This window comes from Salmo salar, chromosome ssa06, assembly GCF_905237065.1.
Source record: "Salmo salar chromosome ssa06, Ssal_v3.1, whole genome shotgun sequence".
Classification (NCBI taxonomy): domain Eukaryota; kingdom Metazoa; phylum Chordata; class Actinopteri; order Salmoniformes; family Salmonidae; genus Salmo; species Salmo salar.
Window position 1 is genome coordinate 29,456,378 of NC_059447.1, and position 25,606 is coordinate 29,481,983.

At 44.1% G+C, this 25,606-nt stretch overlaps 1 protein-coding gene across 2 annotated transcripts in view; it reads left to right on the plus strand.

Annotated features, from left to right (window-relative positions):
* LOC106593647 (synaptotagmin-C) overlaps positions 1-25,606 on the plus strand; it is a 59,160-nt gene that overhangs the window by 21,339 nt on the left and 12,215 nt on the right. For both annotated transcript variants that reach the window (XM_045720212.1, XM_045720213.1), the window contains exons 4-9: positions 4,211-4,597; positions 5,005-5,119; positions 11,059-11,241; positions 13,824-13,950; positions 14,571-14,789; positions 24,337-24,457. In XM_045720212.1, coding sequence (XP_045576168.1) covers positions 4,211-4,597; positions 5,005-5,119; positions 11,059-11,241; positions 13,824-13,950; positions 14,571-14,789; positions 24,337-24,457 — 1,152 coding nt within the window. The remainder of the gene's footprint in view (positions 1-4,210; positions 4,598-5,004; positions 5,120-11,058; positions 11,242-13,823; positions 13,951-14,570; positions 14,790-24,336; positions 24,458-25,606) is intronic.

Here is a 25,606-nt window from a genome sequence, read left to right on the forward strand (position 1 = left end):
ACAGTAAGACACAGTAACATACAGGAATCATTAACAACAGTAACACACAGTAACATACAGAAACATACAGGAATCATTAACAACACACTAACATACAGTAACATACAGGAATCATTATAAACACTGCAACATACAGTAATATACAGAAATCATTAATACACAGTAACATACAGTAAAATACAGGAATCATTAACACACAGTAATGTACAGTAACATACAGTAACATACAGGAATCATTATAAACACTGCAACATACAGTAACATACAGGAATCATTAACAACACAGTAACATACAGGAATCATTATAAACACTGCAACATATAGTAACATTCAGTAAAATACAGGAATCATTAACACACATTAACATACAGAAACATACAGGAATCATTAACAACACAGTAACATACAGTAACATACAGGAATCATTAACAACACAGTAACACACAGTAACATACAGGAATCATTAACAACACAGTAACATACAGTAACATACAGGAATCATTAACAACATAGTAACATACAGTAACACACAGGAATCATTAACAACACAGTAACATACAGCAACATACAGTATCATTAACAACACAGTAACATACAGTAACATACAGGAATCATTAACAACACAGTAACATACAGGAATCATTAGCCATGTATAGGACATGGAGGTTTTTCTGTTCAAGTGACATTAGCAGGAAAAAATCCCAGGAAAAACTCCTGGCCATAGTAATGTGTATTGTGGGATAGAGCAGAATATCCTGAAGAAGAGTTATTATCTGGGTTGCGATGCCAGGGTTGCCCTGAGGGGCTGGCTAGCACTCCCACAACTAATCAGGGCACCTCCGGAACACTTTGAAATATTCATGAGACATTTCCAAATTGATAACGAAGGTCCAGCCCTCTGTTTATAGGGCAAACCAAAGACTTCAAGTGCAATCCCAACCTGGCTAATTGTAAATATGGAGCATCGTCCCAGATCCCTTTGAATGAATTCTAGACAGCAGAGTGGATGAGTGGTGGAGCTAGCTAGCTGCAGTCCCAGCAGCATTCTGGTCCTGTGTGGATTCTCATGGAGAGGTTTTGGAGCGGTGGCAGAAATGTGCAGTAGTGGAGATTAGAGGGGATGCGTGTGGATCTGTGTGCTGTAGTGTAGATTAGGCTGGATCTGCTGCATGGAGCACCTAGAGATTTGTGTGACACAGTGCAGGATGTCATCATGCAGTGGGTTTGGTGGGAGGCGTTAGCGTCTAGCCTCTGGGTAATGACGTGATAAACCAAAGCAAGGGCCTCTGGGCAGTACAGGATCCTCCATCCGTCGCCTGTCTGTCAATCAATGGCTTGTGTAAGCAGGGTGGGTGTGAGCTGTTTGATGTTCTGCCTGAAAAACTCCCAGTCGGATACATCACTTACTGATTGACAGCCGGTGTCAACTACCCCATGCTGGGTTTCTGTCTCAGGAGAACCACCACCGCCTGCCTCCGCCAAGCTACCCCCCTCGAACACACACACACACACACACACACACACACACACACACACACACACACACACACACACACACACACACACACACACACACACACACACACACACACACACACACACACACACACACACGTTAACGGTTAGGCTGTGTGGATTAGGACTGACCTATGGGGATCAGTATTGAGCACCTGACCTCCTGAAAGACTAATGAATAAGCAACGTTTTCCACCTGACAGTCCCCCCCCACACACGCTTTATCACAGCCCTGTCTTATCTATGCCCCCTGAGCTGCCACACACACACACAAACATGCACAAATACACACATGTAGAGACACACACACACACTGTTATTCTCTCTCTACCGTCCTAAACCCCTCGCCTCTTTAGTTCTCTCTCTAAATCCTTGTTGCCTTGTTTGTCCTCCATCTCTCTCCATCATTCATTCTCTTGTTCTTTCTCTCTCCGTCATTATCTCTTTTTGTTTTCTTCTGTGGCGTGGCATGTTGGTGGATGGTGACTATATTAACCTGGCTGTATCCTTCTGGGTGGACTGGACGTGTAGATGGAGAGGCTGAATGTGACCAGTCAGCCAATATGTCTGTTTCAACATGGTTACCAATCTGTCTCTATCTGGCCCGCCCCTACAGCCTCTCTCCTCTCCTCTCCCCCCTCTCTTCTCTCAGAATCTCCCTCTCTCTCTTATCATGCTCTACACCTATTCCCTCTGTCCTTATCTCTTCTTCCCTTTTTCCTTTCTCGTTCCCCCCGCTCATTTTCTTTCCCACCATCTCTTTCGTTCCACCTCTCTTCTCTCCCTTAGGGCTCCTCTCCCCTTTCTCTCTCTCTCTCCCCTTTCTCTCTCTGTCTCTCTCTCTCTCTCTCTCCCCTTTCTCTCTCTCTCTCCCCTTTCTCTCTCTGTCTCTGTCTCTCTCTCTCTCTCTCTCTCTCTCCCCTTTCTCTCTCTGTCTCTCTCTCTCTCTCCCCTTTCTCTCTCTCTCTCCCCTTTCTCTCTCTGTCTCTCTCTCTCTATCTCTCTCTCTCTCTCTCCCCTTTCTCTCTCTCTCTCTCTCTCTCTCTCTCTCTCTCTCTCTCTCTCTCTCTCTCTCTCTCTCTCTCTCTCTCTCTCTCTCTCTCTCTCTCTCTCTCTCTCTCTCTCTCTCTCTCTCTCTCCCCTTTCTCTCTCTCTCTCTCTCCCTCTCTCTCTCTCTCTCTCTCTCTCTCTCTCTCTCTCTTTCTCTCTCTCTCCCCATCTGTGTCATGTTCTCCACAGTGATACATCAATGCCCCCCCACCTCTCTCTCATTCTTTCTCTCTCTCCCCCTCTCCCTCTTTCTCTCTGATCATATCCTTTGAACAAGTTCTGATTAATGTCATACATAGACTGATGAATAATTCACCACAGTGAGCGAGAGGAGAGAGAGAGAGGGAGAGAGGAGAGAGGAGAGGGGGAAGAGGAGGGAGAGAGAGAAGGAGAGGAGGGGAAGAATGATGGAGAAAGGGCAGAAGGAGAGAAAAGAAGTGAGAGATAGAAGGAGATTAGGGGGAGAGATGGAGGAGAGAGAGGTAAAATAAGACAGCATGGAAAAAGGAGAGCAATGGAGGATGTGAGAGAAGACTAAAGAAAGGGGGAAGAGATGGAGAGAGAGAGACAGAAGGCATAGAGAATTCCAGGAGATGCGCCCTAGGGGTAGAGGAGTGTCTCGCACTGGCTGCTGTTGTCTCATTTACTCATTTACTCTCAGTCTCGTTGTCAGTGAGTTATAGATACAGTTTCAATATCTTTTGAATGATTGAACAATGTTTGTGTCTTTGTCATGCCCACAAAGCCACTTGGGATTGAATCGAGGAAAGACAGAGCCAGGGAAAGGAAGGGAGAGGGTGAAGGAAAGATACACAAAAAAGAGAGACAGAGATAGGAAGAGGGAGAGGGAGAGCGAGAGGGGGAAGGAAAGATGGGGAGACCGAGAGACAGAAAGATTAAGAGAGATAGGAAGAGATAGAGAGGGTGATAGAAAGAGAGGGATGGGGAAGGAAAAATAGAGAGATGGACAGACAAAAGAGAGAGAGCGATAGAAAGACAGATAAAGAGAGACATTCTCCAGGTCCAACACTGATCGCTCTACACCCAGACAATGGCCTCAGGTGATTGGCAGGCCTCTGGTCTGTGTATTGGATAGGGCTGGAGGAGCTGTCCACCAGACTGGTGCTGAAACCGCGCTTTTTTACTTATTTTATTTCTCACCAGGATGACTCATTTCCCCCCCGTTTCCCCTCAGACAAAATCTTTTAGCCGTCAGTGATTAAAAGCTCATAACCACGAGCACAGGCCTAATCACATCACAGGAAATATCATTGTGGGTGTTAGTATTTTTATTGTGGTGTTATCAGTCCACCAACGTTTGTTATGTTTAAGCTGCCATATTCAAAATGGGTATATTAGCATTTGAAGCGGCGTATCACATTACGCTCTCAGTGTGTTGTCCCTCTGCTCTTATGATGTGGGATTTAGTGGATGTTGGGCTGATAGTGGATGAGGAGTGGGAAAAGGAGGCTTAATTGAGAGAATAAACTATGTGAAGGATACTGATTAATGTGACATGAGGCTTTTTGGTATTTTAGATGATGAGGTTGAAGTATTGAGTCTTCATCCATCATTGCCTTAAACAAACTCACCCTCTGTCTCGGTCTCTCTTCTCTCCATCCTTCCCTCTCTTCTCGTCCTCCAGAGATCTCTGTCAGCCTGTTGTCGGTGATCGTGACGTTCTGCGGGATTGTCCTTCTCTCAGTCTCTCTCTTTGTCTCCTGGAAGCTCTGTTGGTTGCCATGGCGAGACAAGGAGGGTGGGGGCCTGAGCTTGACATCGGGGCTGATGCCCGGGGGCGTGGGTGGGATGGGCGGCAGTGGGGGGGCCTCCCTCCTACCTCCTGTCATGCAGAGGAAGGCGTCCCACTCCTCACTCTACCCCTCCCTGGCACAGCCCCAGCAGCATCACCCACACTTCTCTGACCTGGTGGGGGTGGAGAGTGGCCAGGGGGTGGGGGGCGTGGTGGGAGGCCCGGAACAGACCCAGGAACACTCCTACCTGGACATGGACTCCTACCCCAACAACGCTGGTGAGAAGGAACGCCTGATCTCACCCCACTGATACCGAAGTAGCTTTATTATAGCATGTGTACAGAGTTTGCGTCATATAATGCCTTGGTCGATGTTTTAAGTCTTGTACTATAGCAACATATCATATTTATATCTACAAAATGTTCTGTACTATATTACATTTTAACTCCACTGACGGTATGTCTAGCCAGAGTATTATTAACACATCTTGAAATGGTGCAGCACATTGCTAAATGCACTACAACCCCCCCATAAACTGGAGAAATAAGACACAACAATCTCTCCAGCTTCACTTTCTATACAAACACCTCTTTTCTTCTCTCTATCCCCCTTCTATTCTCTGCACTCCTTTTTCTGTATTGCCCTCTCTCTCTTGCTCTCTCTCTCTCTCTGGTCTGTGGTCTAGGGAATCTTAAATTGAGCCAGACGTCTCCAGAGTTGCCCCCCACCACTGAGGGGGGAGCCGCCCCACCCCACAAAGACATGCCCAACGCCCACTCCCAGCAGCAGGTCACTGCACGGTCAGTACTGTACTGTGTGCGTGTGCTTGTTTGTTTGTGTGTGTTCTCTGTGTCGGTGATTACAAAGAGGTTATGGTATAAGTAGTGAATTTGTGTGTGATTGATTAATATATGCAGGATGTGATATATCTATCTATCTATAAACTCAGCAAAAAAAGAAACGTCCTCTCACTGTTAACTGCGTTTATTTTCAGCAAACTTAACATGTGTAAATATTTGTATGAACATAACAAGATTCAACCACAGACATAAACTGAACAAGTTCCACAGACATGTGATTAACAGAAATGGAATAATGTGTCCCTGAACAAAGGGGGGGGCAAAATCAAAAGTAACAGTCAGTATCTGGTGTGGCCACCAGCTGCATTAAGTACTGCAGTGCATCTCCTCCTCATGGACTGCACAAGATTTGCCAGTTCTTGCTGTGAGATGTTACCCCACTCTTCCACCAAGGCACCTGCAAGTTCCCGGACATATCTGGGGGGAATGGCCCTAGCCCTCACCCTCTGATCCAACAGGTCCAGACATGCCCAATGGGATTGAGATCCTGGCTTTTCGCTGGCCATGGCAGAACACTAACATTCCTGTTTGCAGGAAATCACGCACAGGACGAGCAGTATGGCTGGTGGCATTGTCATGCTGGAGGATCATGTCAGGATGAGCCTGCAGGAAGGGTACCACATGAGGGAGGAGGATGTCTTCCCTGTAACGCACAGCGTTGCCTGCGATGACAACAAGCTCAGTCCGATGATGCTGTGACACACCGCCCCAGACCATGACGGACACTCAAATCGATCCCGCTCCAGAGTACAGGCCTCGGTGTAACACTCATTCCTTCGACGATAAACGCGAATCTGACCATCACCCCTGGTGAGACAAAACCATGACTCGTCAGTGAATTGCACTTTCTACCAGTCCTGTCTGGTCCAGCAACGGTGGGTTTGTGCCCATAGGCGACGTTGTTGCCAGTGATGTCTGGTGAGGACCTGCCTTACAACAGGCCTACAAGCCCTCAGTCCGGCCTCTCTCAGCCTATTGCGGACAGTCTGAGCACTGATGGAGGGATTGTGCGTTCCTGGTGTAACTCGGGCAGTTGTTGGTGCCATCCTGTACCTGTCCCTCAGGTGTGATGTTCGGATGTACCGATCCTGTGCAGGTGTTGTTACACGTGGTCTGCCACTGCGAGGACAATCAGCTGTCCGTCCTGTCTCCCTGTAGCGCTGTCTTAGGCATCTCACAGTACGGACATTGCAATTTATTGCCCTGGCCACATCTGCAGTCCTCATGCCTCCTTGCAGCATGCCTAAGGCACGTTCACGCAGATGAGCAGGGACCCTGGGCATCTTTCTATTGGTGTTTTGCAGAGTCAGTAGAAGGGCCTCTTTAGTGTCCTAAGTTTTCAGAACTGTGACCTTAATTGCCTACCGCCTGTAAGCTGTTAGTGTCTTAACGACCGTTCCACAAGTGCATGTTCATGAATTATTTATGGTTCATTGAACAAGCATGGGAAACAGTGTTTAAACCCTTTGCAATAAAGATCTGTGAAGTTATTTGGATTTTTACGAATTATCTTTGAAAGACAGGGTCCAGAAAAAGGAAAAAAAAAATGTCTTCTGAGTTTATATCTATACAGTGCATTTGGAAAGTATTCAGACCTCTTGAATTTTTCCACATTTTGTTATGTTACATCCTTATTCTTAAATGTATGAAATAATTTTTGCCCTCATAAATCTAAACACAATACCCCATAATGACAAAGCGAAAACAGTTTTTTAGAAATGTTTGCAAATGTATTCAAAATAAAAAACAGAAATACCTTATTTACATAAGTATTCAGACCCTTTGCTATGAGACTCGAAATTGAGATCAGGTGCATCCTGTTTCCATTGATCATCCTTGAGATGTTTCTACAACTTTATTAGAGTCCACCTGGTAAATTCAATTGATTGGACATGATTTGGAAATGCACACACCTGTCTATATAAGGTCCCACAGTTGACAGTGCATGTCAGAGCAAAAACCAAGCCATGAGGTCGAAGGAATTGTCTGTAGAGCTCCGAGAGCTCCGTGTCCAGGCACAGATCTGAGGAATGGTACCAAATAATTTCTGCAGCATTGAAGGTCCGCAAGAACACAGTTGCCGCCATCATTTTTAAATGGAAGAAGTTTGGAAGCACCAAGACTCTTCCTAGAGCTGGCCTCCTGGCCAAACTGAGCAATTGGGGAAGAAGGGCCTTGGTCAGGGATGTGACTAAGAACCCGATGGTCACTTTGATGGAGCTCCAGAGTTCTCCTTTGGAGATGGGAGAACCTTTCAGAAGGACAACCATCTCCGCAGCACTCCACCAATCCGAGTGGCCAGACGGAAGCCACTCCTCAGTAAAAGGCACATGACAGCCCACTTGGAGTTTGCCAAAAGACACCTAAAGACTCACAGACCATGAGAAACAAGATTCTCTGGTCTTATGAAACCAAGATGTAACTCTTTGGCCTGAATGCCAAGTGTCACATCTGGAGGAAACCTGGAACCATGTGAAGCATGGTGGTGGCAGCATCATGCTGTGGGAATGTTTTTCAGCAGCAGGGACTGGGAGACTAGTCAGGATCGAGGAAAAGATGAACGGAGCAAAGTACAAAAGTACAGAGAGATCCTTGATGAAAACCTGCTCCAGAGCGCTCAGGACCTCAGCCTGGGGCGATGGTTCACCTTCCAACCTTAAGCACACAGTCAAGACAATGCAGGAGTGGCTTCGGGACAATTCTCTGAATGTCCTTGAGTGGCCCAGTCAGAGCCCAGACTTGAACCCGATCGAACATCTCTGGAGAGACCTGAAAATAGCTGTGCAGCGATGCTCCCCATCCAACTTGACAGAGCTTGAGGATCTGCAGAGAAGAATGGGAGAAACTCACTAAATACAGGTATGCCAAGCTTGTAGCATCATACCTAGGAAGACTTGAGGCTGTAATTTCTGCCAAAGGTGCTTCAACAAAGTATTGAGTAAAGGGTCTGAATACTTATGGGAATGTGACATTTCAGTTTTAAAAATTGTTATAAATTTGAAAAAAATTCTAAACCTGTTGCTTTGAAATTATGGTGTATTGTGTCTAGATTGATGAGGGGAAAAAAACTATTTAATCAATTTTAGAATAAGACTGTTAAGTAACAAAATGTGGGGGGAAATCAAGGGGTCTAAATACTTTCTGGATGCGCTGTGTATACATTACCAGTCAAATGTTTGGATACACCTACTCATTTCAGGGTTTTTCTTTATTTTTACTATTTTCTACATTGTAGAATAATAGTGAAGGCATCAAAACTATGAAATAACACACATGGAATCATGTAGTAACCACAAAGTGTTAAACAAATCAAAATATATTTCATATTTGATATTCGTCAAAGTAGCCACCATTTGCCTTTGCACACTCTTGGCATTCTCTCAACCAGCTTCATGAGGTAGTCACCTGGAATGCATTTCAATTAAAAGGTGTGCCTTGTTAAAAGTTAATTTGTGGAATTTCTTTCCTTCTTAAGGCGTTTGAGCCAATCAGTTGTGTTGTCACAAGGTAGGGGTGGTATACAGAAGATTGCCTTATTTGTTAAAAGACCAAATCCATATTATGGCAAGAACAGCTCAAATAAGCAAAGAGAAACAACAGTTCATCATTACTTTAAGACATGAAGGTCAGTCAAGAACTTTCAAAGTTTCTTGAAGTGCATTTGCAAAAACCATGAAGTGCTATGATGAAACTGGCTCTCATGAGGACCGCCACAGGAAAGGAAGACCCAGAGTTACCTCTGCTGCAAAGGATAAATTCATTAGAGTTACCAGCCTCAGAAATTGCAGCCCAAATAAATGCTTCAGAGTTCAAGTAACAGACACATCTCAACATCAACTGTTCAGAGGAGACTGTGTGAATCAGGCCTTCATGGTTGAATTGCTGCACAGAAAACACTACTAAAGGACACCAATAATAAGAAAAGACTTGCTTGGGCCAAGAAACACGAGCAATGGACATTAGACTGTTGGAAATCTGTCCTTTAGTCTGGTGAGTCCAAATTTGAGATTTTTGGTTCCAACCGCCGTGTCTTTGTGAGACGCAAAGTAGGTGAACGGATGATCTCCGCATGTGTGGTTCCCAACGTGAAGCATGGAGGAGGAGGAGTGATGGTGTGGGGGTGCTTTGCAGGTGACACTTGTCTGTGATTTATTTAGAATTCAAGGCACACTTAACCAGCATGGCTACCACAGCATTCTGCAGCGATACGCCATCCCATCTGGTTTGGGCTTAGTGGGACTATCATTTGTTTTTCAACAGGACAATGACCCAACACAGCTCCAGGCTGTGTAAGGGCTATTTGACCAAGAAGGAGAGTGATGGAGTGCTGCATCAGATGATCTGGCCTCCACAATCACCCGATCTCAACCCACTTGAGATGGTTTGGGATGAGTTGGACCGCAAAGTGAAGGAAAAGCAGCCAACAAGTGCTCAGCATATGTGTGAACTCCTTCAAGACTGTTGGAAAAGCATTCCTCATGAAGCTGGTTGAGAGATTGCCAAAAGTGTACAAAGCTGTCATCAAGGCAAAGGGTGGCTACTTTGAAGAATCTTAAATCTAAAATATATTTTGATTTGCTAACACTTTTTTGGTTACTACATGATTCCCTATGTGTTATTTCATAGTTGTGATGTCTTCACTATTATTCTACAATGTAGAAAATACTACAAATAAACCCTTGAATGAATAGGTGTGTCCACATTTTGAACTGGTACTGTATATATTTGTGATATTTGTAATTATATTATCTAAGGGTCATCACATTTTTGTGATTGGTTGTCTAGTGTATACATTTTCTGGGTGTTATTCTGTGTATTAACCCTGTCTGTCTCTCCAGTGAATATATGTCTGTGAATTAACCCTATCGATCTTTTTAGTGTGTCTTATTCTGTTTTCTTTTTTACAGCCATGTTTCTATTTTTTATGTAAATGCCATGTTATAGAAGGGTCCAGACACCTTTTTTTGTAATTTCACTTGTTTTTGGGAAACTTACCCCAACCACAAATCACTTCCTCATCCTCGTTGTGCAGTACGGGGGCCCTGAAAAAAACATGAAAAAAGGCTCCAAAAACACCCAAATACATCCTTTTAGAAACGGCAAAGCTCTCAGTATAGTGATGCAGGTCTTTAGATGTTGTACACATGAAAATGTGTCATTCCAAACTTTATCCGTAACGTTTTATTCCATTTTGTTGCGACTCGAGCGATACTACTCCGTCCATTCTACAGGCAACTGCCAAAATAAAGGAAACACTTGAGTAAATGAGGGATACAAGGTATATTGATGTCTTCAAGGTTTTGATGTCTTCACTATTATTTTGCAATGTACTTCCACACAGTAGGTTCCAGGCATTTGTAGAACCATTGAAGCTGTTCTGGCAGCTCGTGGTAGCCCAGCGCCCTATTAAGACTATTTATTATGGAGTTTCCTTTAATTTGGCAGTTACCTATAGCAGCAGTCTAAACAGAGAATGGAACAGCTGGATAGGGGAAACGGCTCGAGTAGCACAAAATGGAATATAACATTGCTGATAAAGTTTGGAATGCCACAATTTCATGTGTACCACATCGAAAGACCTGCATCACTATACTGAGAGCGTTTCTGTTTCTAAAAGGACATATTTAGGTGTTTTTGGAGCATTTGTTCATGTTTTTTCAGGGCCACCGTACTGCACAACGAGGATAATGAAGGGCTTTTCTGTTTGGGGTAAGTTTCTCAAAAACAACTGAAATCACAAAAAAGGTGTCTGGACCCTTCTATAACATGCCATTTACTTCAAAAATGTAGATTTGGCTGTAAAAAAGAGAACTTCTCCTTTTACCCTGTCTGTCTCCAGTGAGTGTTAATGTGTCTATTAAGCCCTTCTCTCTCCCCAGGCCCAAGCCCATGACTCACCAGTTGTCCAGCCCTGATTTCCATGGTGAGGAGAAGAGCGAGCAGGTGACCAGCATTGGCCAAATCAAACCAGAACTCTACAGACTGCGTGGGGGCGACCAGGGGGAAGGGAAAACGGGGGACAATTGCGGCAAGATCAGCTTCCTCCTGCGCTACGCCTTCAAGTGAGTGAACCGATTCACTTAATTAATCCTCTTCACACCTCGGTCTGGGTGCACTGTTAAATATACATTACATTAAGGCTTAGACAGAGGATCAACAGCTGCTCTGTCATCACAGCTGACTTAAGGTACTTGCCCTAGAAATTCTATCATTGCAGTGTCAACTATCACCCATATATACTTTTACATTATGGACTAAATAGTGTACACAAGATAGACATTGTTATTGTAATTGTCTAATTTTCCAAACCTTGAGTGCATTAGTCATGCATGCCCCCGTTGTAGGTTTTCTGCAGCACTGGCTCTGTTTATGTAAATGGTGGGTGTGCCCCCCTTCGGAGGGTTGAAGATGGGAAGATGGAGGGAGGACAGAGGAGAGGAGGGAAAGAGCAGGGGCAGTGTAGTACAGTCTGCTAGCTCAATCTCAGTCTCAGTCTATGTGTGGCTCTGTGGCTGCCTGGTGGGGTCCTTTCTCTCTGCCGTCACACAGAGAAACATTACAATGGAGAAAGAAAGTGCTGATGTTCGAAAAACAAGGGAGTGAGAGGCAGTTAGGGTCATGAATTATATATGGTGAGCTACTTTAAACAGCAGATCCTGTCAACACATAATAACACCAGACTGTTATAGCACGAATTACAGACACACAGATTAGAGAGAGAGGGAGAGGGAGAGAGAGAGAGAGGGAGGATGATGTTGGTGTATCTCTACCTGTACCTACATGTATTTCTACCTCACGTCACAAGATCATTTGTTCTGCTCTGCTTTCTGACACACTGTGAATCTTTGTTAGGAAATCTAGAGAGAGAGGAGACAGACAGAGAGAGAGGGAGAGAGAGGAGACAGACAGAGAGAGAGGGAGAGAGAGGAGACAGACAGAGAGAGAGAGCGGGAGAGAGAGGGAGAGAGAGGAGACAGACAGAGAGAGTGGGAGAGAGAGGAGACAGACAGAGATAGTGGGAGAGAGAGGGAGAGAGAGGAGACAGACAGAGAGAGCGGGAGAGAGAGGGAGAGAGAGGAGACAGACAGAGAGAGCGGGAGAGAGAGGGAGAGAGAGATATAATGTGTGTCACCTTCTCTTCACACCGTTAGCACTGTGTGGGATAATTGAAATGTATTTACCATACATCAATGTTAACGTGCTAGACCCGAGCACATTTGGGGAATAGCTGTCAGGACAACAATGTCAATTTTCCCTCGGCCCTCTGGGAAATGTATTTTCTATTGACACTGTAGTTAAAAGCTGACACATTAGTGCTGTGGGAATAGGGTGGTTTCCAGCCATTGTCTGTGAGGAATAGTATAGCGAATTTCCCTCTGACAGATCAGTAATAGGTGTATTTTCTTCCGAGTGCTTCTGGGACCGTGTTAGTAGGCCGTCATTGTAAATAAGAATTTGTTCTTAACTGACTTGCCTAGTTAAATATATATATATTTTTAAAGTTCCTGCTCTTTGTTGTCTTGATGATCAAACAGACATGTGAGAGTAGGAACACTACAGTGTTTGTTGTTGTAATGAGGTAATGTTGTTGAATGTGACATGCCATCAGGGCCAGCTTTTATACAGGACTCACCTGGCATTTTCAATTATGCTTTATAAAACTACACTGCTCATAGTCATAAGGACTACAGTTCCCAACACGTACTGACAGTGTGTATTGACTACCAAGCGGAGATGATACTGGACTTAAAGTAAGTAGATAGACTTAAGAAATACTAATTGGACATGTTTCTCTGATTAACGTGTTTATCCAATTTAAATATAACTTCCTAATTTACTAATGACGGTATTAATATTATATCTGATTTGATGTGATTGTAGGATTGGCATGTTTACCTGATTTCCTTAATTGGACGTGATTGCATGATAAACATGAAACCTGATTGGATGCAATCGTGTCGTCAACAGGCTTTTCTCAGTCCTGATTGGGCCAGATGATTAAACAGTGTGTTTATCTGAGCTGCTATTGGCTATAGCCTGGTGGTGCTCTCTTCCCCAGAGTTCACGCTGTGCTCCTAAAGGCCCGTAATGAAGTGGTGACACGCTCGTTAACGCAGAAAGACAGGGTATAATGAGGTCTGATTAAAGGCCTGCCAGCCATCTTCACTCTCTTAATTCAATCCCTCATCAGTAGTTCTGCAGACAGACCACTGGACGTAGGCGGTTTAGAAGGACGTCTTCGTGTGTGTGTGACCCAGACTGACCATAACACAGTGGAATAGCCTACTATGAGGAGTATTAATGTCTTGGCTTCTCTCACTGGAACTGCTGGAGCCAATCTGTGGCTTTGTAGCAATGGATTATGCTACTTGTAGAAGTTGCTCTCATTCACAGATCGACCTTCCTCAAATTCTCCATTAGTAGGGAGTAAACCCTTAAATCAGTGTCAAGGGTTGCTTCATCCTAGACCTCAATGGATCCCCATCGACCCACTCCATAGATACAACATACTCTCCTAACCACTCCACTGTCTCTATCTACTGTGTAGCCCTATGTCTGCCCAGTTAAGTTTGACATATAGATTGTGTTGTGTGTGTGTGTCCCAGACGGTGAGTCTAACATATATATGTGTCCCCGTCTGCAGTACAGAGCAGCTAGTGGTGAAGATCCTGAAGGCTGTAGACCTGGCTGCCAAGGACGCCAACGGCTTCTCAGACCCGTACGTCAAGATCTACCTACTGCCAGACAGGAAGAAGAAGTTCCAGACCAAGGTAACACATTTATCAAGCCTGATCCCAGATCTGTTTGTGCTGTCTTGCAATGACCATAAATACCTTGGAAGAGTGCAACCAGATCTGGGATCAGGCTGTCATTTATTACACTTGTCAGTTTTCACACAAATTGGGCTGGTTTTCAGTCCAGTTTGAAGGCACAGTAAAATACTAACCTGACAAATGTGTAGTTTCACTCTGATGCCAATTGAGAAATGTGTTCATGCATAACTTGGAGTTCTGTGTGAATCATCCATTGATGTCACCCAGAGATTTGTGTATGCATTACCACGAAAGATTTGTGTATGCATTACCACGAGAGATTTGTGCAGAGTTTCATTGCCGTTTCTCAAATTGGGATTTTATTCTAAATTACTGTTAGTAATTTATTATAATTTATAAATGCGTAGTCTCCTCCCTTACACATTGGAATTAGCTGATATTTCGTTCAGCCTAATCTGAATAAATATGTTAGGCTGTCTAGCAGACTCTCTTGTTGACTCTTGTTCTCTCTCTCCCTCTCCCCCCTCTCTCCCTCTCCTTCCCCTTTCTCCCCCCTACACCTCTTTACCTCTATCCCGCTCTCCCTCCTCAATTCCCCCCTCTCCTCTCTCCCACAGGTCCACAGAAAGACCCTAAACCCTATCTTCAACGAGACGTTCCAGTTCGGTGTCCCCCTGGCAGAGCTGCACTCCCGGAAGCTACACTTCTCTGTCTACGACTTTGACCGCTTCTCCAGACACGACCTGATTGGCCAGGTGGTTGTGGACAACCTTCTGGACTTCAGCGAGGGCACAGGGGAAAAGCCTGTCTGGAGGGACATCGTGGAGGGCACTGCGGTGAGAGAGAGAGCCCATGCCTGACATCATAATGCCAACGCAATGCCACCACTATGTTACCATGATGCCACCACTATACCACTATAATATCACCACTATGCCACTATAATGCCACTCCTATGCCACTATAATGCCACCACTATGCCGCTATAATGCCACCACTATGCCACTACAATGCCACCACTATGCCACTATAATGCTACCACAATACCACCACTATGCCACTATAATGCCACCGATATGCCACTATAATGCCACCTCTATGCCACTATAATGCTACCACTATACCACCACTATGCCACTATAATGACACCACTATGCCACCAATATACCACTATAATGCTACCACTATAGCACCAATATGCCACCAATATACCACTATACCACCACTATGCCACTATAATGCCACCACTATGCCACCAATATACCACTATAATGCTACCACTATACCACCAATATGCCACTATAATGCCACCACTGTACCACCACTATGCCACTATAATGCCACCACTATACCACCATTATGCCACTATAATGTCACCACTATACCACCACTATGCCACCAATATACCACTATAATGCTACCACTATACCACTATAATGCCACCACTGTACCACCACTATGCCACTATAATGCCACCGCTATGCCACTATAATGCCACCACTATGCCACTATAATGCCACCGCTATGCCACTATAATGCCACCACTATGCCACTATAATTATACCACCACTATAATGCCACTATAATGCGACCACTATACCACCACTATGCCACTATAATGCCACCACTATGCCACTATAATGCCACCACTATGCCTCTATAATGACAGCACTATGCCACTATAATGCCACCGCTATCCACTATAATGCCACCACTATACCACTATAATGCCACCACTGTACCACCACTATGCCACTATAATGCCACTGCTATCCACTATAATGCCACCACTATGACACTATAATGCCACTGCTATCCACTATAATGCCACCACTATGACACTATAATGCCACTGCTATCCACTATAATGTCACTGCTATCCACTATAATGCCACTGCTATCCACTATAATGCCACTGCTATCCACTATAATGCCACCACTATGACACTATAATGCCACTGCTATCCACTATAATGCCACTGCTATCCACTATAATGCCACCAATATGACACTATAATGCCACTGCTATCCACTATAATGCCACCACTATGACACTATAATGTCACTGCTATCCACTATAATGCCACTGCTATCCACTATAATGCCACCACTATGACACTATAATGTCACTGCTATCCACTATAATGCCACTGCTATCCACTATAATGCCACCACTATGACACTATAATGCCACTGCTATCCACTATAATGCCACTGCTATCCACTATAATGCCACCACTATGACACTATAATGTCACTGCTATCCACTATAATGCCACTGCTATCCACTATAATGCCACCACTATGACACTATAATGCCACTGCTATCCACTATAATGTCACTGCTATCCACTATAATGCCACCACTATGACACTATAATGCCACTGCTATCCACTATAATGTCACTGCTATCCACGATAATGCCACTGCTATCCACTATAATGTCACTGATATCCACGATAATGCCACTGCTATCCACTATAATGTCACTGCTATCCACTATAATGCCACTGCTATCCACTATAAGGTCACTGCTATCCACTATAATGTCACTTCTATCCACGATAATGCCACTGCTATCCACTATAATGTCACTGCTTTCCACTATAATGTCACTGCTATCCACTATAATGCCACTGCTATCCACTATAATGTCACTGCTATCCACTATAATGCCACTGCTATCCACTATAATGTCACTGCTATCCACTATAATGCCACTGCTATCCACTATAATGCCACTGCTATCCACTATAATGTCACTGCTATCCACTATAATGCCACTGCTATCCACTATAATGCCACCACTATGACACTATAATGTCACTGCTATCCACTATAATGTCACTGCTATCCACTATAATGCCACTGCTATCCACTATAATGTCACTGCTATCCACTATAATGCCACTGCTATCCACTATAATGCCACTGCTATCCACTATAATGTCACTGCTATCCACTATAATGCCACTGCTATCCACTATAATGCCACCACTATGACACTATAATGTCACTGCTATCCACTATAATGCCACTGCTATCCACTATAATGCCACTGCTATCCACTATAATGTCACTGCTATCCACTATAAGGTCACTGCTATCCACTATAATGTCACTGCTATCCACTATAATGCCACTGCTATCCACTATAATGCCACTGCTATCCACTATAATGCCACTGCTATCCACTATAATGTCACTGCTATCCACTATAATGCCACCACTATGACACTATAATGCCACTGCTATCCACTATAAGGTCACTGCTATCCACTATAATGCCACTGCTATCCACTATAATGTCACTGCTATCCACTATAATGCCACTGCTATCCACTATAATGCCACTGCTATCCACTATAATGTCACTGCTATCCACTATAATGCCACTGCTATCCACTATAATGCCACCACTATGACACTATAATGCCACTGCTATCCACTATAATGCCACTGCTATCCACTATAATGCCACTGCTATCCACTATAATGCCACCGCTATCCACTATAATGCCACTGCTATCCACTATAATGCCACTGCTATCCACTATAATGCCACTGCTATCCACTATAATGCCACTGCTATCCACTATAATGTCACTGCTATCCACTATAAGGTCACTGCTATCCACTATAATGTCACTGCTATCCACTATAATGCCACTGCTATCCACTATAATGCCACTGCTATCCACTATAATGCCACTGCTATCCACTATAATGTCACTGCTATCCACTATAATGTCACTGCTATCCACTATAATGCCACTGCTATCCACTATAATGCCACCACTATGACACTATAATGCCACTGCTATCCACTATAATGTCACTGCTATCCACTATAATGTCACTGCTATCCATGATAATGCCACTGCTATCCACTATAATGTCACTGCTATCCACTATAATGCCACTGCTATCCACTATAATGCCACTGCTATCCACTATAAGGTCACTGCTATCCACTATAATGTCACTGCTATCCACTATAATGCCACTGCTATCCACTATAATGCCACTGCTATCCACTATAATGTCACTGCTATCCACTATAATGCCACTGCTATCCACTATAATGCCACCACTATGACACTATAATGCCACTGCTATCCACTATAATGCCACTGCTATCCACTATAATGCCACTGCTATCCACTATAATGTCACTGCTATCCACTATAATGCCACCACTATGACACTATAATGCCACTGCTATCCACTATAATGTCACTGCTATCCACTATAATGCCACTGCTATCCACTATAATGTCACTGCTATCCACTATAATGCCACTGCTATCCACTATAATGCCACTGCTATCCACTATAATGCCACTGCTATCCACTATAATGCCACTGCTATCCACTATAAGGTCACTGCTATCCACTATAATGCCACCACTATGACACTATAATGTCACTGCTATCCACTATAATGTCACTGCTATCCACTATAATGTCACTGCTATCCACTATAATGTCACTGCTATCCACTATAATGCCACTGCTATCCACTATAAGGTCACTGCTATCCACTATAATGACACTGCTATCCACTATAATGCCACTGCTATCCACTATAATGCCACTGCTATCCACTATAATGTCACTGCTATCCACTATAATGTCACTGCTATCCACTATAATGCCACCACTATGACACTATAATGTCACTGCTATCCACTATAATGTCACTGCTATCCACTATAATGCCACTGCTATCCACTATAATGCCACTGCTATCCACTATAATGTCACTGCTATCCACTATAATGTCACTGCTATCCACTATAATGCCACCACTATGACACTATAATGCCACTGCTATCCACTATAATGCCACTGCTATCCACTATAATGTCACTGCTATCCACTATAAGGTCACTGCTATCCACTATAATGTCACTGCTATCCACTATAATGCCACTGCTATCCACTATAATGCCACCACTATGACACTATAATGTCACTGCTATCCACCATAATGCCACTGCTATCCACTATAATGCCACTGCTATCCACTATAATGTCACTGCTATCCACTATAATGCCACCACTATGACACTATAATGCCACTGCTATCCACTATAATGCCACTGCTATCCACTATAATGCCACTGCTATCCACTATAATGTCACTGCTATCCACTATAATGCCACTGCTATCCACTATAATGTCACTGCTATCCACTATAATGCCACTGCTATCCACTATAATGCCACTGCTATCCACTATAATGTCACTGCTATCCACTATAATGCCACTGCTATCCACTATAAGGTCACTGCTATCCACTATAATGCCACTGCTATCCACTATAATGCCACTGCTATCCACTATAATGCCACTGCTATCCACTATAAGGTCACTGCTATCCACTATAATGCCACCACTATGACACTATAATGTCACTGCTATCCACTATAATGTCACTGCTATCCACTATAATGTCACTGCTATCCACTATAATGTCACTGCTATCCACTATAATGCCACTGCTATCCACTATAAGGTCACTGCTATCCACTATAATGACACTGCTATCCACTATAATGCCACTGCTATCCACTATAATGCCACTGCTATCCACTATAATGTCACTGCTATCCACTATAATGTCACTGCTATCCACTATAATGCCACTGCTATCCACTATAATGCCACCACTATGACACTATAATGCCACTGCTATCCACTATAATGCCACTGCTATCTACTATAATGCCACCGCTATCCACTATAATGCCACTGCTATCCACTATAATGTCACTGCTATCCACTATAATGTCACTGCTATCCACTATAATGCCACCACTATGACACTATAATGCCACTGCTATCCACTATAATGCCACTGCTATCCACTATAATGCCACTGCTATCCACTATAATGTCACTGCTATCCACTATAATGTCACTGCTATCCACTATAATGCCACCACTATGACACTATAATGCCACTGCTATCCACTATAATGTCACTGCTATCCACTATAATGCCACTGCTATCCACTATAATGTCACTGCTATCCACTATAATGTCACTGCTATCCACTATAATGCCACTGCTATCCACTATAATGTCACTGCTATCCACTATAATGCCACTGCTATCCACTATAATGCCACCGCTATGCCACTATAATGCCACTGCTATCCACTATAATGCCACCACTATGACACTATAATGTCACTGCTATCCACTATAATGTCACTGCTATCCACTATAATGCCACCACTATGACACTATAATGCCACTGCTATCCACTATAATGTCACTGCTATCCACTATAATGCCACTGCTATCCACTATAATGTCACTGCTATCCACTATAATGTCACTGCTATCCACTATAATGCCACTGCTATCCACTATAATGTCACTGCTATCCACTATAATGCCACTGCTATCCACTATAATGCCACCGCTATGCCACTATAATGCCACTGCTATCCACTATAATGCCACCACTATGACACTATAATGCCACTGCTATCCACTATAATGTCACTGCTATCCACTATAATGTCACTGCTATCCACTATAATGTCACTGCTATCCACTATAATGTCACTGCTATCCACTATAATGCCACTGCTATCCACTATAATGCCACTGCTATCCACTATAATGCCACTGCTATCCACTATAATGCCACTGCTATCCACTATAATGTCACTGCTATCCACTATAAGGTCACTGCTATCCACTATAATGTCACTGCTATCCACTATAATGCCACTGCTATCCACTATAATGCCACTGCTATCCACTATAATGCCACTGCTATCCACTATAATGTCACTGCTATCCACTATAATGTCACTGCTATCCACTATAATGCCACTGCTATCCACTATAATGCCACCACTATGACACTATAATGCCACTGCTATCCACTATAATGCCACTGCTATCCACTATAATGTCACTGCTATCCACGATAATGCCACTGCTATCCACTATAATGTCACTGCTATCCACTATAATGCCACTGCTATCCACTATAATGTCACTGCTATCCACTATAAGGTCACTGCTATCCACTATAATGTCACTGCTATCCACTATAATGCCACTGCTATCCACTATAATGCCACTGCTATCCACTATAATGTCACTGCTATCCACTATAATGCCACTGCTATCCACTATAATGCCACCACTATGACACTATAATGCCACTGCTATCCACTATAAGGTCACTGCTATCCACTATAATGCCACTGCTATCCACTATAATGTCACTGCTATCCACTATAATGCCACCACTATGACACTATAATGCCACTGCTATCCACTATAATGTCACTGCTATCCACTATAATGCCACTGCTATCCACTATAATGCCACTGCTATCCACTATAATGCCACTGCTATCCACTATAATGCCACTGCTATCCACTATAATGCCACTGCTATCCACTATAATGCCACTGCTATCCACTATAAGGTCACTGCTATCCACTATAATGCCACCACTATGACACTATAATGTCACTGCTATCCACTATAATGTCACTGCTATCCACTATAATGTCACTGCTATCCACTATAATGTCACTGCTATCCACTATAATGCCACTGCTATCCACTATAATGCCACTGCTATCCACTATAATGCCACTGCTATCCACTATAATGCCACTGCTATCCACTATAATGTCACTGCTATCCACTATAATGTCACTGCTATCCACTATAATGCCACCACTATGACACTATAATGTCACTGCTATCCACTATAATGTCACTGCTATCCACTATAATGCCACTGCTATCCACTATAATGCCACTGCTATCCACTATAATGTCACTGCTATCCACTATAATGTCACTGCTATCCACTATAATGCCACCACTATGACACTATAATGCCACTGCTATCCACTATAATGCCACTGCTATCCACTATAATGTCACTGCTATCCACTATAAGGTCACTGCTATCCACTATAATGTCACTGCTATCCACTATAATGCCACTGCTATCCACTATAATGCCACCACTATGACACTATAATGTCACTGCTATCCACCATAATGCCACTGCTATCCACTATAATGCCACTGCTATCCACTATAATGTCACTGCTATCCACTATAATGCCACCACTATGACACTATAATGCCACTGCTATCCACTATAATGCCACTGCTATCCACTATAATGTCACTGCTATCCACTATAATGCCACTGCTATCCACTATAATGCCACTGCTATCCACTATAATGCCACTGCTATCCACTATAATGCCACTGCTATCCACTATAATGCCACTGCTATCCACTATAATGTCACTGCTATCCACTATAATGCCACTGCTATCCACTATAAGGTCACTGCTATCCACTATAATGCCACTGCTATCCACTATAATGCCACTGCTATCCACTATAAGGTCACTGCTATCCACTATAATGCCACCACTATGACACTATAATGTCACTGCTATCCACTATAATGTCACTGCTATCCACTATAATGTCACTGCTATCCACTATAATGTCACTGCTATCCACTATAATGCCACTGCTATCCACTATAAGGTCACTGCTATCCACTATAATGACACTGCTATCCACTATAATGCCACTGCTATCCACTATAATGCCACTGCTATCCACTATAATGTCACTGCTATCCACTATAATGTCACTGCTATCCACTATAATGCCACTGCTATCCACTATAATGCCACCACTATGACACTATAATGCCACTGCTATCCACTATAATGTCACTGCTATCTACTATAATGCCACTGCTATCCACTATAATGCCACTGCTATCCACTATAATGTCACTGCTATCCACTATAATGTCACTGCTATCCACTATAATGCCACCACTATGACACTATAATGTCACTGCTATCCACTATAATGCCACTGCTATCCACTATAATGCCACTGCTATCCACTATAATGTCACTGCTATCCACTATAATGTCACTGCTATCCACTATAATGCCACCACTATGACACTATAATGCCACTGCTATCCACTATAATGTCACTGCTATCCACTATAATGCCACTGCTATCCACTATAATGTCACTGCTATCCACTATAATGTCACTGCTATCCACTATAATGCCACTGCTATCCACTATAATGTCACTGCTATCCACTATAATGCCACTGCTATCCACTATAATGCCACCGCTATGCCACTATAATGCCACTGCTATCCACTATAATGCCACCACTATGACACTATAATGTCACTGCTATCCACTATAATGTCACTGCTATCCACTATAATGCCACTGCTATCCACTATAATGCCACTGCTATCCACTATAATGTCACTGCTATCCACTATAATGTCACTGCTATCCACTATAATGCCACCACTATGACACTATAATGCCACTGCTATCCACTATAATGTCACTGCTATCCACTATAATGCCACTGCTATCCACTATAATGTCACTGCTATCCACTATAATGTCACTGCTATCCACTATAATGCCACTGCTATCCACTATAATGTCACTGCTATCCACTATAATGCCACTGCTATCCACTATAATGCCACCGCTATGCCACTATAATGCCACTGCTATCCACTATAATGCCACCACTATGACACTATAATGCCACTGCTATCCACTATAATGTCACTGCTATCCACTATAATGTCACTGCTATCCACTATAATGTCACTGCTATCCACTATAATGTCACTGCTATCCACTATAATGCCACTGCTATCCACTATAATGCCACTGCTATCCACTATAATGTCACTGCTATCCACTATAATGCCACTGCTATCCACTATAATGTCACTGCTATCCACTATAATGCCACTGCTATCCACTATAATGCCACTGCTATCCACTATAATGTCACTGCTATCCACTATAATGCCACTGCTATCCACTATAATGCCACCACTATGACACTATAATGTCACTGCTATCCACTATAATGTCACTGCTATCCACTATAATGCCACTATGCCACCACCATGACCACTGGCTGTGCCGAGTTAGGAGGAAGCAGGGGAGAGTGTTTAAATAGCCTTTAGATCTAGCGCAATTTAACTTTTATCTTCTTGGGGACATTGAAAGATTGACATTTCATTAATGTACTGTAATGACAGTTGCCTTCAGTTTGAATATGCTGCCCGTTTAGATTGTGACACCTGTCATGTCTCTGTGGCAATTATCAATGATGCCTGCTTCATGGTTTAGCAAACCAAATGCAAGATGGTGGTCTCTTTTACAGACCCTGCTCTCAGCCTGTAGCTCTTTGGGTATTACTGGCTGAGTGTTTACCACACGTTTGCTGGGATCCCTGTTTGAACCCTGACCTCTGTGTGTGTGTGTGTGTGTGTGTGTGTGTGTTGTACAGGAGAAGGCTGACCTGGGGGAGCTGAACTTCTCTCTGTGTTACCTGCCCACGGCAGGTCGGCTCACCGCCACCGTCATCAAGGCCACCAACCTCAAAGCCATGGACCTCACCGGCTTCTCAGGTGACTTACCTACTGACCGCAGTACACTGACCGCAGCACACTGACCGCAGTACACTGACCGCAGCACACTGACCGCAGCACACTGACCGCAGCACACTGACAACAGCACACTGACCGCAGCACACTGACAGCAGCACACTGACCGCAGCACACTGACAACAGCACACTGACCGCAGCACACTGACAACAGCACACTGACAGCAGCACACTGACCGCAGTACACTGACCGCAGCACACTGACAACAGCACACTGACAACAGCACACTGACCGCAGCACACTGACAACAGCACACTGACAACAGCACACTGACAGCAGCACACTGACCGCAGCACACTGACAACAGCACACTGACAGCAGCACACTGACCGCAGCACACTGACAACAGCACACTGACAACAGCACACTGACAGCAGCACACTGACCGCAGCACACTGACAAAAGCACACTGACCGCAGCACACTGACCGCAGCACACTGACAACAGCACACTGACCGCAGCACACTGACCGCAGCACACTGACAACAGCACACTGACCGCAGCACACTGACCGCAGCACACTGACAACAGCACACTGACCGCAGCACACTGACCGCAGCACACTGACAACAGCACACTGACCGCAGCACACTGACCGCAGCACACTGACCGCAGCACACTGACCGCAGCACACTGACAACAGCACACTGACCGCAGCACACTGACCGCAGCACACTGACAACAGCACACTGACCGCAGCACACTGACCGCAGCACACTGACCGCAGCACACTGACCGCAGCACACTGACAACAGCACACTGACCGCAGCACACTGACCGCAGCACACTGACAACAGCACACTGACCGCAGCACACTGACCGCAGCACACTGACCGCAGCACACTGACAACAGCACACTAACCGCAGCACACTGACAACAGCACACTGACAACAGCACACTGACCGCAGCACACTGACCGCAGCACACTGACAACAGCACACTGACCGCAGCACACTGACAACAGCACACTGACCGCAGCACACTGACAACAGCACACTGACAACAGCACACTGACAACAGCACACTGACCGCAGCACACTGACCGCAGCACACTGACAACAGCACACTGACCGCATCACACTGACAACAGCACACTGACCGCAGCACACTG